General features: G+C 47.0%; 1 protein-coding gene across 1 annotated transcript; it reads left to right on the forward strand.

The window, feature by feature from the left end:
• Positions 1–6,982: 6,982 nt before the first annotated feature.
• LOC104379304 (urotensin-2 receptor) lies at positions 6,983–8,083 on the forward strand. Its single transcript, XM_086624177.1, has one exon. It carries the CDS (start codon positions 6,983–6,985, stop codon positions 8,081–8,083), a length of 1,101 nt encoding a protein of 366 aa, XP_086480303.1.
• The last annotated feature ends 6,053 nt before the right edge of the window (positions 8,084–14,136 follow it).

Below are 14,136 nucleotides of genomic sequence, written 5' to 3' on the forward strand. Positions count from 1 at the left end.
CACCGTGCAGCTTCTCCAGCCACAGTGTGGGCAAACCCCTCTGCCCGGGGAGCCCGGCTGGCAGCCCATGGGGGCTCAGACCGCATCACCGCAGCAGCCCTGGGCGGAAAAGCGACTGCGGCAATGCTGTTTTGAAGATAATTTCAGGACTGGAAGTAGAGCACATGGAGTAATTCCTGTGCTCTGTTTGGTCAAGGCTTTTAAAATCAAATTTGATGCAGATCTAAAGAGAGACAAAGTCTGATCCAAAGGCAATGGAAAAACTGGAGCAAAGAGGCCTTCATTGCTCTCACTCAAGGCTATGTAAGTACCTACCCCAGCTGGAGTTTCCACTGGCTGAAATCCCCTTTCAGCAGCAACATCTGACAGTGATAGACTCTGACACATGCCCTCAAATAATTAAGCCAGAGAAACATTAGAATAGAAATATAACAAATGGTTCTCGGCTTCCCCAGTGGCACTAAAATCTGGAGGCAAAAGTCAGCTAACGGATAAAACTGGCAGCAGTACAAGTCCCTGCCTGGTGCTGACGGGCTGCTGCTCAGTCTCCTTTTCTCCATAACACACACACCTGCACAGAGCATCTCTCTGAGGAGTTTGGGAGGAAGAAATCTATAGGAGGAGGTAGATAACGAGGAGAGAAATGACTAAGCGGAGGCGAGCGAGTTTGAGTCACGCATACAGCTACCGCACTCACTCCAAAAGCTGTGCCAGGAGTCAAAGTGCTACCCAAGAGCTCTCGGCGCTGCCGTGCAATGCTCCGAGCATGGCTGGGGCTGGAAGAGGTTTGAATAATCCACCTTAAAAAGGATCCTGCACTGCCAGCCTCCAAGGCAGAATCACCGCTCAGTTCAAACATCCCCAAAGCTGGACCCAGCTCTGGTCTGAACCTCTGCTCAGAGGAGGGGATACGAGTTCTTGTTTGGTTTTTAATCACTGGCTTCCTCCAAAGCTCAATGAAATCCACAGAAAAGCTCTCGCTGACCCAAGCGAGCTTTGACACCGAACACAAGGCTTGACTGGGAATTGTCTCTCTGGCAAAAGGAGATTCCTTGGGCTTCCACCCTTTTCTCACATCTCTCAAGAGCTTTTATGTATTTCTTATAAAACCAAGATGAAAAAACATCCGTTTTCCTATTAACCATCCCTCTGAAACAGAGTGGAAGTTTCCCTCTCCACTGTGCAGGGTACACCACCCTTGCAGCACCCGGCTGCTCCCCATCAGCTCCTCTTGCGGTGGCTCTTAAGAAATACAGACTCTTCACCTGAAGGTAATTTCTCTGTGTGGACAAAGAAATATTACCGATGTCAGGAAATAAAAGAGAGTTTCCAGTATGTGAAGCCTTTTATTGACAAAAGATTGAGTTGCGGTGATGAAAGCTTGACACAGGTTTTGCATGCTCCTTTGAGTGGAATTTAGACTGTAAGAAGAGATGATTCCTTTAAACTGAAAGAGGGTAGATTTAGATTAGATATTAGAAAGAAATTTTTAACAATGAGGGTGATGAGGCACTGGAACAGGCTGCCCAGAGAAGCTGTGGCTGGCCCATGCCTGGAGGTGTCCAAGGCCAGGTTGGATGAGGCTTTGAGCAACCTGGTGTAGTGGAAGGTGTCCCTGCCCACGGCAGGGAGTCTGGAACTAGATGGTCTTTGAGGTACCTTCCAACCCAAACAGTTCTATGATTCTATGATCCTTCTTTGAAGGAGAAATTCGCAGATACAAATGCTATAATTTTTCCATCAGTAGAATGGGGCATTTAACGGGACTAAAAGCCTTCCTACCTTGAACAAAAACAAATCAAGTACCAAAAGAAACACTGCACTGAGCATGCGACTTCCAGAGCTTTCCCAGCTACATAAATGGTAACTCAGATTGCCAAATCAAACCTGCTGCTGTCCCCGGCAATACCCAGCGCTCTTCGGATCAGATCTCTGCCAGCTGTTTGGCACCATCGCCGCAGTACACAGGGCTGTGCAGATGCTGTGTTGTGTAATAACAAGAAACCCCTCTGGGAGCCAGGACTGTCTCCTTTGTACTCATATACATGGTAAAGAACAATGATTTTTTATTTTTTTCAGTGTACAATTCCATCTTTTAGGCAGAGGAGAAAGCGTTCAAATCTAAGGGTAACAGTGGTTTGAGTTTCCACAGGAAATGACTTGGGGTTATTAACATGTATTTTTTCCCTTGAAAAATGATCTCTTCTCAAATGCTCTAACACAAGAAGATCCTAAAAATCCTGCCAGATCCTTTACTGCTCAAAGTCACCATAATAGCACACAAATAACACCCTTCTGCTACTGCAAAAACCAAGGACAAAGTCTTTGGTCTCCAATATTTTCTCGTGGCCCACTGTAGTCTCTGCCAGGTATAATCTTCAGTACTGAAGATCTCAGGCTTATTGCAGCATGTGAAGAAGCTTTGATGGCTTTGGATGTACAAGAGGGAAGGAGTCGATTTTCTGGACTCAAATCTATTATGTGGTTGCTTGCAATTATATGGATTTGGACTCAGCAACCCTGACTGTGCCTTCCTATAGAAAGCCCGCAGCGTGCCTCCAAAGGCAGCAAGCACCACCGGCCAGATTCTCCACGGCGCAAATCCATGCGATGTCTCAGACCTCATGCTGCCGGTGACTCTGCTCGTCGCACACGGCAGCAGGAACGAGAGAGCAATGCACTTGGTCACGAGTGCTGTGATTAATAAATACAAAAGCAAGCGCCTCCTATGTTCTTTGTATCGGAGAGGGCTTTTAAAAACCCATTCAATTAATTCCTGAAATAATGCTGCCTGAAACCTGTTACTCAGTCTTCTTCAGAGACCTTAGAGGGTCTCTGGTTCTCAGTCACAGGTTCTCTCCAGTGACTCCTCCAGTGGTAGGACACTTGCCTCTTAAAAATCTGAGTGAGGAGAGAGAGCTCTAACTTTAAGCTAAAGTATACCTGTAAATTTAAATTTAAAGGCATGTTCAACTGTATAAGACAGATGTAAACGTAAGTATTAATGAAAAGCTTTCAGAAGTGGTGGATCAAATTTGCTTTTGCTTATAGCTTTGCAGGTCGGGAGGGACTCCACTGAGCTCAGTGGGTCATGCTGTGCACAATCCATGGGTTTAAATAATCCTTTGCACCTGAGTGATGATTCTGGTTCAGAAACAATTTCAAAGACAGATGAAGACCTATGCATATTATTGCAGAGTATAAACATTGTTCCAATGAGATTCAATTTCCAAGCTGCAGAGATTATATATTAGTGTGTTAGTAACTTGAGAAAAGGTTCTATATGGTGCAGGCTATAGAGATAAGCAATGCGTCTGTGGGCATCCCGCGGGATATTATGCTGCAGTTGCTTTCGATACCTCTCTGTCATCCACTTCCACTACAACAGTACATTCCATTTACAGGCTCTAACCTAACAGATGACAACTCTGAGCCTCTAAGTTTAGGATCAAGAAATGAATGTATGGGTCTCATCTGACAGCACATGTTCGGGATCTAACCAACCTCACCCTTGGGCTTCTACAGAGACACCTCAATCTCTGCCTTTCTTACATGGATGCTATATCAAGACCTCTCTGAACTTGACAAAAGCTAAATACTTTCCTGATGCTTTGCCAACTGACCAGTTAAGTCTCTTCACTTCCTGCTGAGTCGGAATCCGACGGGAAGGGAGCAGCGGCCATGTGGTGACAGGGCACAAGAACATTGCAAGAAACAGCAGTGCTCGCCTGGCCAGGAAGAACTAGCACAACTAAAAGCAATCCCGTGCAAAGGCTGGATCTGTGCACCATGGCATCAGTACCCTCAGAGCTGATGGATGCTGAGAAGGAGGCAAAAATTCACTCTCAACTATAAAATTCCGTCCAGAAGGCGCTTCAGGAGGACAATGGCTTACAGCGACAGTCCCTAACGAGGAGCCTCCACTTCCAAACACTCTCTGCCTCCCTTTAGCCCATTCAGCACTTAGTTTTGAAGCCCATGACGGCTGAATGGAGCAGTAAGAGCTGCCTTTCAATTTGCCAAGAGTACAGCTTTCAGCTGCCCACCATATATACTCTGACCTTCATAACCAAACAAAAGAGTACCAGCTATTCACTGCGTAAACCAAGGGGTTTATAAAAAAGACCTTGGACATGGCTACTCAAATGGCCCTCATCATGTAGACTGCTATTATCTACTTCCTAATAAGCAGACAATTTTGTTAGGAAATTCTAAAATTAGGCACTGAGCACCTGAAAAAAATTCCTATTCAAAACAGACAATAAAATGCCAAATGGAGCTATATTTTAAGATGTCCGAGTATGTTTTTGTGCCTTAGCACAAATGCCTCCAGAGGGCACATCTGGCACATGAAGTACATTATTAATCATTTTCATATCAATACTTCTTAGAATATTACAAGAAAAAACACATGGGGATTAACAGATTTTGAGGTTCATAAAAGACAATTTGATCCTTGATGACTTGGCTTTGTGTGCAATACGTCCCTGAGGACTTATTCTGACAGTAATTCTGCACTGAGCTCCGTATGTCTATTTGATTAAAATACATCTTCCAGAAAGGCACTTGCAGTCTTTACTTAGACATCTGGAGAAATGGAAAATTCACCACTCCTGGTAGCTTGTCACCTACACTGCTGAAAAATGTGTATCTTGTGTACACAGACAAACGGGAAACATCAGTATTCCAGACTCCTGCGTTGTCCCCTTTCTACCTCTGATTGATCACGGTTGTCATACGCTCCAGACTCAATTCCATCAGGCAGCCAGTGCTATGGCAGTTCTTGCGAGCGTGCAGAAGAGACTCGGTGTGTCGCAAGAGCAGAGCATCGGAGGAGAGAAGTGCCTCTTAGAGAACAGGCTTCGCTCTGCTGAAAAACGACTTCAGGCAGCAAATTTTTTAAGAGTTTAATAGGAGCAAGTTCCCATGGATACATGTGAGTATCCTACATGTTTAACAAAACAAGTGTCTCGCAGACTCGCTAACGCTTAGCGTTGCTCAATTAGGTATTCTTCTACTGGAAGGAAAAAAGCGAAGTTGAAATTAGGTATTTACTAAACAGAGTAAGTATTTCTCTATTGAGAAGAATGCATCACACTGCTTATCTCTCCCATCTCGTGTGATCACCCAAAACAAATCAGGTAACATGGCAGACAACAAAATATTTATTCTATCCTCTTTTGGCCCTCTGTCCTGGCCAAAAACCAAAACAGCGCAGAGAACAGCTTCAAAACAAAAAGGAGACAGGACTGCAAAAGTTGCACGCAACTTAATTCTCAGAGATGATTTATGCCAAACCCGGATCTTACGTGGAGTCTGTGACAGTCAATCCCCTTGACTGCCATGCAGGCAGGATTTGGCCCCAGTAAAGTATCTGCCTGCATTCCCAGCTGCTGGGTCCAGCTGCCGCAGAGGAATGCAGGGCGGCTGAGGGCGCTGGCACGGGACTAAGTCCCAACTTCCAGTGAAAAAAAAATCTCCATCTCAGTGCCTGGATCTAAACTTTGCAGTGCAATAGCTGAATCTGACAAAGCAAATCCCTGCCTGACAATAATTCAATTTAGATTCTTGTCCCTCACCAGCATTCTAATCATGTTTGAACCAGCTACCTTATTGAATATAGCTTTAAGCATCTGGAGAGCTTTGGAAAGAGACACGTACATTCATGAGCAGTACGGGGTAGGAAAGCAAAGTTACGTGTGTGTGTGTTAACTTTGCAACAAATTACAACCAAGTATTCAACACAATATTTTTATAGGGCTGAATCCTGCTCCTACGAGTCAATAAGACTTTCACCACTTTGTAGCACGGCACAGAGAATTAGATGACAGTTTGTACAAAAGCACTTTGAGGTGGGATTAAAACAAGCAAATAAATACATAGCAGTCATTTTAGCACTCTGGATGCAAGTAGAAACGTTTGAAGGCATAAAAGCCAGTTAATTCCTGTTGGAAATCAATGACAGCTGAAGAAATACAGCACTCTTGTATCTCTGGAAAGCTGTCCTTTTACTATGGATGGCCCTAATCTCTGCTTTCTCTAAAATAAGATCGAAACATAAGGCACTCATTGATTTTGCAACTGTCCCCAGATTTGCTGTTTGGAAAAGTCGCCTCTGTAAACCTCATTCATCACACTCTGTACATCACCCTCTTCAGGTGAATCAGCTGTCACTAAAGCCCAATTTTAAATCTTAATATAACATTGCCATACTATCAGAGTAAAATTCAAAATATGAGCTACTAAAAAACAAACAAAAAAGACACAAAAAACCCCAAAACGGGGCTATTTCAGCCCCGGGTTTGCATCCATCTCCATCATCTCCGAATATACGCGAACACTACGTGCTGTCTACTTGAGAAGCACACGGAGTATCTCGGACCCGCCTTACAGCCCACAGAGATTTCTTTGACCGATGGAGCAAAGCCACGGGTTCCCCTCGCCAAAGACGCTAACGCGGGCGAGAAGAGCCGCATCCCAGCCGGGCGGCCACGAAAACTTTTTAGGAAGCTCCCGCAGCCCACACCTGCGGGGCGGGATCCGCTCCGCGGGGCGCACGGAGCGCTCCAAGTCTGCTCCCAGCCCGGGGAGCCCGTCCCCGCCGGGTCCCCCCCGGGGTCCCCCCCCGGGCCGAGCGCGGCTCTGCGCGGCCGCACGCTGCCTCCCGCCCCCCGCCCGCTGCGGGCCCCGCACGGAGCCGCCTCCTCCGGGACGGCACCTGCCCGCCCGCTCCGCTCCGCTCCGCGCTGCCGGCCCCGCACCGGGCGGACGGCGGAGCGGGAGCCGCCCGCTCGCCCTCCGGGCGCGGAGAAGGGGAGCCCCGGCGGGGCGGGGGGCGGCGGCGGCGGCGGGAGCCCTTCCCCCGAGGGCAGCCCCGCGGGCGGCCCGGCACCGCCCTGCCTCCCGCGCGGGGCGGAGCGGCCGCCGGCGGGGCCGGGAGCTCCGGGGCCGGTGCGACGCTGCGGGGCCGCCGCCGCCGCCCATGGAGCCCAACGGGACGGCGGCGGCGGGGGGCAACGCCTCGGCGGCGGCGGCGGCGGGCGGCGGGTCCCCCGGGGGCGGCCCCCTGCTCATCCCCTCGGCCTTCGGGACGGTGCTGTCGGTGATGTACGTGGCCGGGGTGGCGGGCAACGTGTACACGCTGGTGGTGATGTGCCACTCGGCGCGCTGCGCCGCCCCCATGTACAGCTCCATCGTCAGCCTGGCCCTGGCAGACCTCCTCTACCTCTCCACCATCCCCTTCATCGTCTGCACCTACCTGGCCCAGGACTGGTACTTCGGGGACCTGGGGTGCCGCATCCTGCTCAGCCTCGACCTGCTCACCATGCACGCCAGCATCTTCACCCTCACCCTTATGTGCACTGAGCGCTACCTGGCCGTCACCCGGCCCCTGGACACCCTGAAGCGGTCGCGTGGCTACCGGAAGGTCACGGCGGGGGCCGTCTGGTCGGTCTCGCTGCTCCTTACCCTGCCCATGATGCTGATGGTCACCCTGACCGAGGGGGGCAAGGCAGAGGGCAAGGTGAAGAGGATGTGTGCGCCTACCTGGAGCGTGGACGCCTACCGGACCTACCTGACGGTGCTCTTCAGCACCAGCATCATGGCCCCGGGAATCATCATTGGCTTCCTCTACACGCGCCTGGCCAGGACCTACCTGGAGTCCCAGAGGAACCCCCCCCACAAGGAGAAGAGCAAGAGATCCCCTCGGCAGAAGGTCCTCATCATGATTTTCAGCATCGTGCTGGTCTTCTGGGCCTGCTTCCTGCCATTTTGGATCTGGCAGCTGGTGCGACTCTACAGCAGCTCCCTGCAGCTCACCACCCAAACCCAGAAGTGCATTAACTACCTGGTGACCTGCCTGACCTACAGCAACAGCTGCATCAACCCCTTCCTCTACACCTTGCTCACCAAAAACTACCGGGAATACCTGCGCAACAGGCACCGCAACTTCTACAGGTTCACATCCTCCTTTCGCAAGAGGGGCTCCAACCTGCAGTGCTCCTGGGGACGGTCCATGTCCTCCAGCAACCAGTATGACTACAGCTCAGAGGCCCTGGGCATGGCCACGCTGAAGGACAAGTGAGGAAGAGGAGGCGCTCCAGAGACACCAGGACCAGCAGAGCGTCTGGCCAAGGTAGGATGTTGGGACCCCTTAGCCCTCAAGGGTCCTAAAAACTCATTTCTGGTGGTCACTCCGGTTAGGAGCAAGAAGTTGCGTGAAGCCAAGTACTGTGAGATGTGTTTGAATTTCTGTCTGGCTTAGGGCTGTCAGGGGGGTGCTGCCGGGAGCCAGTGGCCAGCAGGGACAAATCCATCAGGTTTTCGGGTGCAGAAGATGAGGTGGATACTTTGTTCAGTTCTGCAAACTCTTTTCACGCTTTGCTGAGTTTTGCCCAGCTCCAGCTCTGCACAGTTTCTCCAGTGTGCTTTCTCGGTGCTATTCTCTGGCTACAGCTGGGTCAGATCCACAAAGTCAGAAATTCTCCTGATATTGCTTAATTTAGCTGCAAGCCTCGAGTTTGCCCTATATCTGTTTCTAGAGTGTGTAAAGGGACCCTTTTCCTATTTCCTGGTATGTTATAGTGCACTACAGTTTCATCGAGCTTAAGGTCTCTATTTTAAAATTCATTGCAGCAGCACTTCGAACTCCAGGCATTCAAAAACCACAAGGTAAGCTGTCAGAAACCACAGGATTACCTAAAAAAAACCCTTGTAATCTTTTAAGGTTTCTACCTAAGGTGATTTGAATTTGCCACTGATTTTTTTTTTAAGCTGGTCGCTTTCTCACCAGTCAACAGGGCTTGAAAACTGAAAATTTACCTGTGAAATAAAGAAAAATGTCTTATAGTCCTATCACTCAAAGACCTGAGGCTCTAAGAAAAATAACTGAATCCTGTATCATGAGACTTATCATAAAAGGGACAAATTTATTCATATCATTTCATCAAAAATATTTTGCCTCCATGTATTCTGCTCATTTTCTCCTCACTTGGCGTCTTGTAGTAAACCTTCACACAGATACAAGAGATGCCTGTAAACATCTAAACAATTGTAAAAACCTCAGTTTATAAAATAAACACTGAATAAAAGTGGACCATCATCAGGTTTCCCCTCGCATGGTCTCTTTGCCCAGCTCAGGGTGTTTATTTACCAGGGGAGAGGCTGCTGTACCCACCTGTTCTCTGTATGTGGGGGTGAAGTTGGGCTTAATATTCCTCTTTCCTGCTCTGGGAAAGACTCTGGGGATAAGCAAACCACGGTACGAGTTGCATAAACTATTGTCATCAGCTAGTGGTGCCCAGGGACTTCTGAAACTGCAGACAGTTGCCTAAGGAACAGTCAGTTCCACTTTTTTATGGCATACCCCTACCCCCATCTGCTTGAGAGGCGTCCCACCCCAGCCCTGCAGCGTTACTGGGTTCCCGTGTCCTGGGCGATCCTCTCGTGTCACACACCAGACTTCAGGCTACGTTTGTGTAAAGCAGAGACACGAAGTGCCGACACCGCAGCCATGGATTGGGAGCAGAGAACGCAGCACAGCCACACGCTGGATTATAAAATCCAACTAACAGCACTATCCACTCAACTAACAGCAGAAAAATAAACCCTTCGGGGCACACGTTGGATGAACACCAAGGAAGCATGTTGCTGTGCCGGGAGTCAGGCATTCTTCTAATAGATGCAGTTGTTGGGGTGCTTTTTGGGTAGTAACTCACCTGAAATAAGTAGAAATAGGTAAACTCACCTTAGACTTGCTTTTATTGCATGTAACCACAGGACTGTCTTGGAAACACAGGTGACAACTTTGTCATGTTCCAGTATTGTGTTGACTACCATACTGGGCAGTATAAATAGACCTAATGGTGTCCATTTCCTTATGAAACAGGGGTTTAACACACAGTTCATATTGGGAATTGGCAGGGAGAGCGGGCTTTGACAATTTTTAGGAATGAGCTTTCAGGAACTAATTCATTTTTTAATTAATTCATTCTGAAGTCATTGTTACTTTTCCTTTGCTTCCCATTTCTGAGGCTGGAAGTCACTCCCCTATAAGAATAACAAAGATAAGACTTAACTCAAAAGGTGGTGTGGGAAGGCTGGAGTTCGTGCGTCATCTGTGAGGTGTGCTGTGCCTCCTGCTCTCAGGCAGCGTAATCGTGCAGCTGGACAGACGTCTTGGCAGAGCCAAGCATGGCTGCATCCCTTCCAGGTGTAGCACATGCTGTTTGCCAACCTCCGACAAAAAAAAAATAAATTTCCTTATGGCTGCAGAAAGAAAAACTCAACCAAATCAGGAGCCTGACCTGACACTGTACCAATGTGTCTTGATTTCCATTGCTTGGCTTTAGAAGAAGGTCCTTGGAAGGCCACTTACCCACTACAGCGTTACAAGGCTGCTATAGGATGGATGATGATCATGTATGAAATAGTTGCAAGGCATAGTGTATACCTATAACAGGTGTGTAAGGGGAAGCAGATGATGAAAGAGCTGTATAGGTATCAAAAAGAGAGGGCATACAGTTTCTGCTTTGAAAAAAAGCATTTACATTAAAACATCTAAAAACATAGTTATCAATAAGAAGGGGAAGCTGAAAAGGAGTTGTGCCTATAAAAAAAAAGGGATGGAAGTACAGAGCAGATGAGATCTACTCTTGTAACCTAATGTGGGATAAGCAAACAGAAAAGTTTGCTTTGAAATACGCTTCCTGAGGCATCCCATCAGTCCCCAGATGGGATTCTGTTCCTCTGCGCAGCATCACGTAGGGAATGTGCTTTCTGTGCCACATCATCAGAGCATTAAACATCAAAGGGTTGATGGAGGAGCATCCAGATGACATGCAAAATACTGGATATTGGTCACTCATCAGGTTTTCAACCAGTATGTGTTTCAGCCCGGTCCCATCTCAGCGCTGCTCCTCTCTCCCATCAGACTCTAATAAAGCCGTACAAGGTCGCTCTATCAAGAGAACCAGTAAATTTGATGACACCCACAAACCATGTCACTGGGGCAGTGGAGAGCCTGTGTAAGACGCAGAACGGGCCGGCGATCAGAAGATGCTGCGTGTGTGATGAATGACGGCTCTTCGGCAGCGCAGGAAGCACGACACGGTGCAGACCTTCACAAACGCGACTGCTCGGGAGCCCCTCGCACTCCCAGGGGTCAGAGCTCGATTTAGAAGATTAATTACATAAACAGCATCCCTCTTACTGTCCCGTCGGACCAGTTAAACTGCCAAAAGTCAGTAGGTTTGACCCACTTCATAAATATCCCGCAAGAGCAGATGTTTTAACTGAGTTCCTGGTGCCCGTAATCGGGTGAGCTTTGACTCTTCTGGCTGTGCTCGTGTTTTGGAAACAAGGACACAGTCTTCATGTATCTTCCTTTAACAAACAAAACCAAATTAATCTGGTAGTTAACTTTGGAAGGGGATTGCTGCTGCCTGTGTATAGCAGAGAGTCCCGTCCGGGGCTGACACAACCTTTAAGTTACCCGTAAGGGGCAGCTTTGCCTGCGGCTGACGCAGAGTATTTTGGGGAGGGTGATGGTTTGGGTTTGGTAGGGTCTCAGCATTCATAAGCACATCTCCCTGTGTGCAAAACCATGAAAAACTACTCTAAAGCACCTCGGGCTGTTTTCTGCATGAGGGAGGCGGATTACCTGGAATCAGCACTAAAAGGGATGAGTCAGGACTCCCAAAATCATGACATTAGAACGACACCTTTTCCCCACAGCCACAGAGGCTGCAAAAGCGTGTGAAAATCGAGATAGACACGTAACCAGAACGCAGATGGTGGGTCTTTGCAAACTCTACGTATCTTGTCACTTACAGTAAACCTGAAGCATCTCAGGCCAGGGCTGAAGTAACAACAGGCAAGTCAGTTGGGCTGGTCCTGAGCAAAACGTGGGGATTTCCCTGAAAACAATTTTACTTTGGCTATTCTCTTACATTCCAAGGCAGCAAGCTACATGTACCCTGGGATCATTTATCATACCCAAATCATTGTAATCCTGTGGTTCTTAATGTGTTTTGAGGGTTTTTTTTGAATTATAAATGAAATTTTGCTGCAGGTTTAGTGCCACAGCTAGTTCTTCAGCAAAATGGGAAATGGTAATTTTGGGGAAAGCAACTGCGTTTTTCCTGTTGGGCCAGAGGTTGTCACTGCAAAACTCCATACATGCTTTACAAGAAAGAAAATAGTTTAATCACTAGAAAAATCTTTTACAACACCCCTTAGGGTTTTGGTTTTTACAACCAAAAAAACCCCAGATTGTGAAAGAAACGCAGCTTCATCCGAAGCGCTCTTTCCTTCCTTTAATCTGAGGTCGTATCTGCTGCAGCAATGGCAATTTTTCCACTCTCTCACTTGAAAAGAGAAAACACCAGTCCTTTGTGGGACAATGGTTGTTTCCATCAGACACAGGAGAATCCATTTGAACCTTTCTGAATTTTTGAAGACTTTACCTTCAAACACACATTTTTTGATCATCTTTCTCCTCGCTTTTTAAAACCAAATTTGCAATAAGTGCTCAAAAGCCCCACATTACAATTTAATCATGAGTGTGAGCATTTTAACTGCTATTTTAGCAGTTATTTTTGGTACTTAGTGTGTGATTCAATACCAGGGAAGCCAGTGAAATCGAGGTGATTTTATGAGCATGTTGTACCTTGCGCGGTACAAAACGCGCGGCTTGCTGCCCAGTTGCATTAACCAAGGAGAGCAGGCAGGATGACTAAGTCCATAATCTGTTCCCCCACCAACATGATGAGAGGAAGAAAGTGCATAAACCTCATGTCCAAGCCCAGCCCTTAAACCATGGGAGCAGGTAACGCAGCTCTGGAGAAATCCTCGAGGCAGCCCCAGAAAGTTGGACGTCTTTGCCGAGAAGTTTGGTGGGTTTGGGGATGCTCGGCTCTTACTGCCGTATTTCTGAGTCCCTCTGGTGGCAGCAGCAATTTTCCATGCTGAGGTCTCAGGAAGAAAATTTTGCTTTTTATTTTAGGCTTTCAAACATAGTGGTTACACACAATCAGGGCACAACCTGATATAATATAAAATATTATATATTATATAAAGTATATAATAGCATTTAATATCTTGAAAGTATAATGTTACTACAGTATCTGAATGGGAAAAGTCCATTGGGAAGAGAAATCCGACTCCTAAGCACTAACTTTCCTCTCCCACATTTCTTTCTATGTCGAACCCAGAGTAACTTTATTCCTGTCATTTTGCACAGCATCCTCATTGCTAGCACCCAGGGAGACACCAGAGCCAGTGACTGACAACAGTTTAACCCAAATGTTTGTTGGGTTTTTTTTTGCCTTATAATGTTGTTATTACGGTTAGTTTCAAGTTTTTCTGGGGAATTGGAGTTAATTGCTGTGGCTTATAAGAAATACATTGCTTTGTCTTCAAAATTGTAGCAGCAGCTTCACAGGCTATAAGTACCCTTTAAAGTTACTATCATTATACAAGCTTTTTGCCCTTCTTTGGGAATGTATCTAAAAAACAGCAGAGAGAAAGGATGCATCAGTTGGTAGCAAAGTATCTGGAGTTATTGAGGTCTATTAAAACCCTAAATAGGACATACATTAGAAGTTATTAAAAATTATTAATATTTCTGCTCAGAAATCCAGCTTTCTGCCCACACCAGGTTTCTGGTGTGCTGTACATCACCTTTGGTGAAGACTAACTTCATCCTAGCTCAGTCACAACTGAGCTTTGTTATCTGTGGTCCCAACTAGAGCCTTCCTGTCCCCAAAGAAAAGGTGCCAAATGGAAGATACCAAAGCAAAACCGCTGCAACATTTCCTTCTGATGTTTGGGCTCTACTTTTCTGGTTCTCTCCATTTATAATTTAAATGAAACATTTTTGTAAACACTAGGAATGCTTCTACAGTAAGAAACAAGATGAAGAGTTAAGAGGCATTTGTTGAATTTATTGGAGAAGGCTGAACTTCAATATTGCAGAAGATCCCATCCAAACCCCTCCGAGGGAAAGTAGTAAATAAGTTTGTGCAAAATCAAACCATCCAGCAGTATTAGCCAGGTTTGGCAGAGGATACAGTTCTAAAATCAAAGCGGCGCTAATGCTGGAGAAGTAAAATCTCTAAAGTTTGTTTGAGCTTGTTT

The sequence above is a fragment of the Tauraco erythrolophus genome, chromosome 20, assembly GCF_009769465.1.
Source record: "Tauraco erythrolophus isolate bTauEry1 chromosome 20, bTauEry1.pri, whole genome shotgun sequence".
Lineage (NCBI taxonomy): Eukaryota > Metazoa > Chordata > Aves > Musophagiformes > Musophagidae > Tauraco > Tauraco erythrolophus.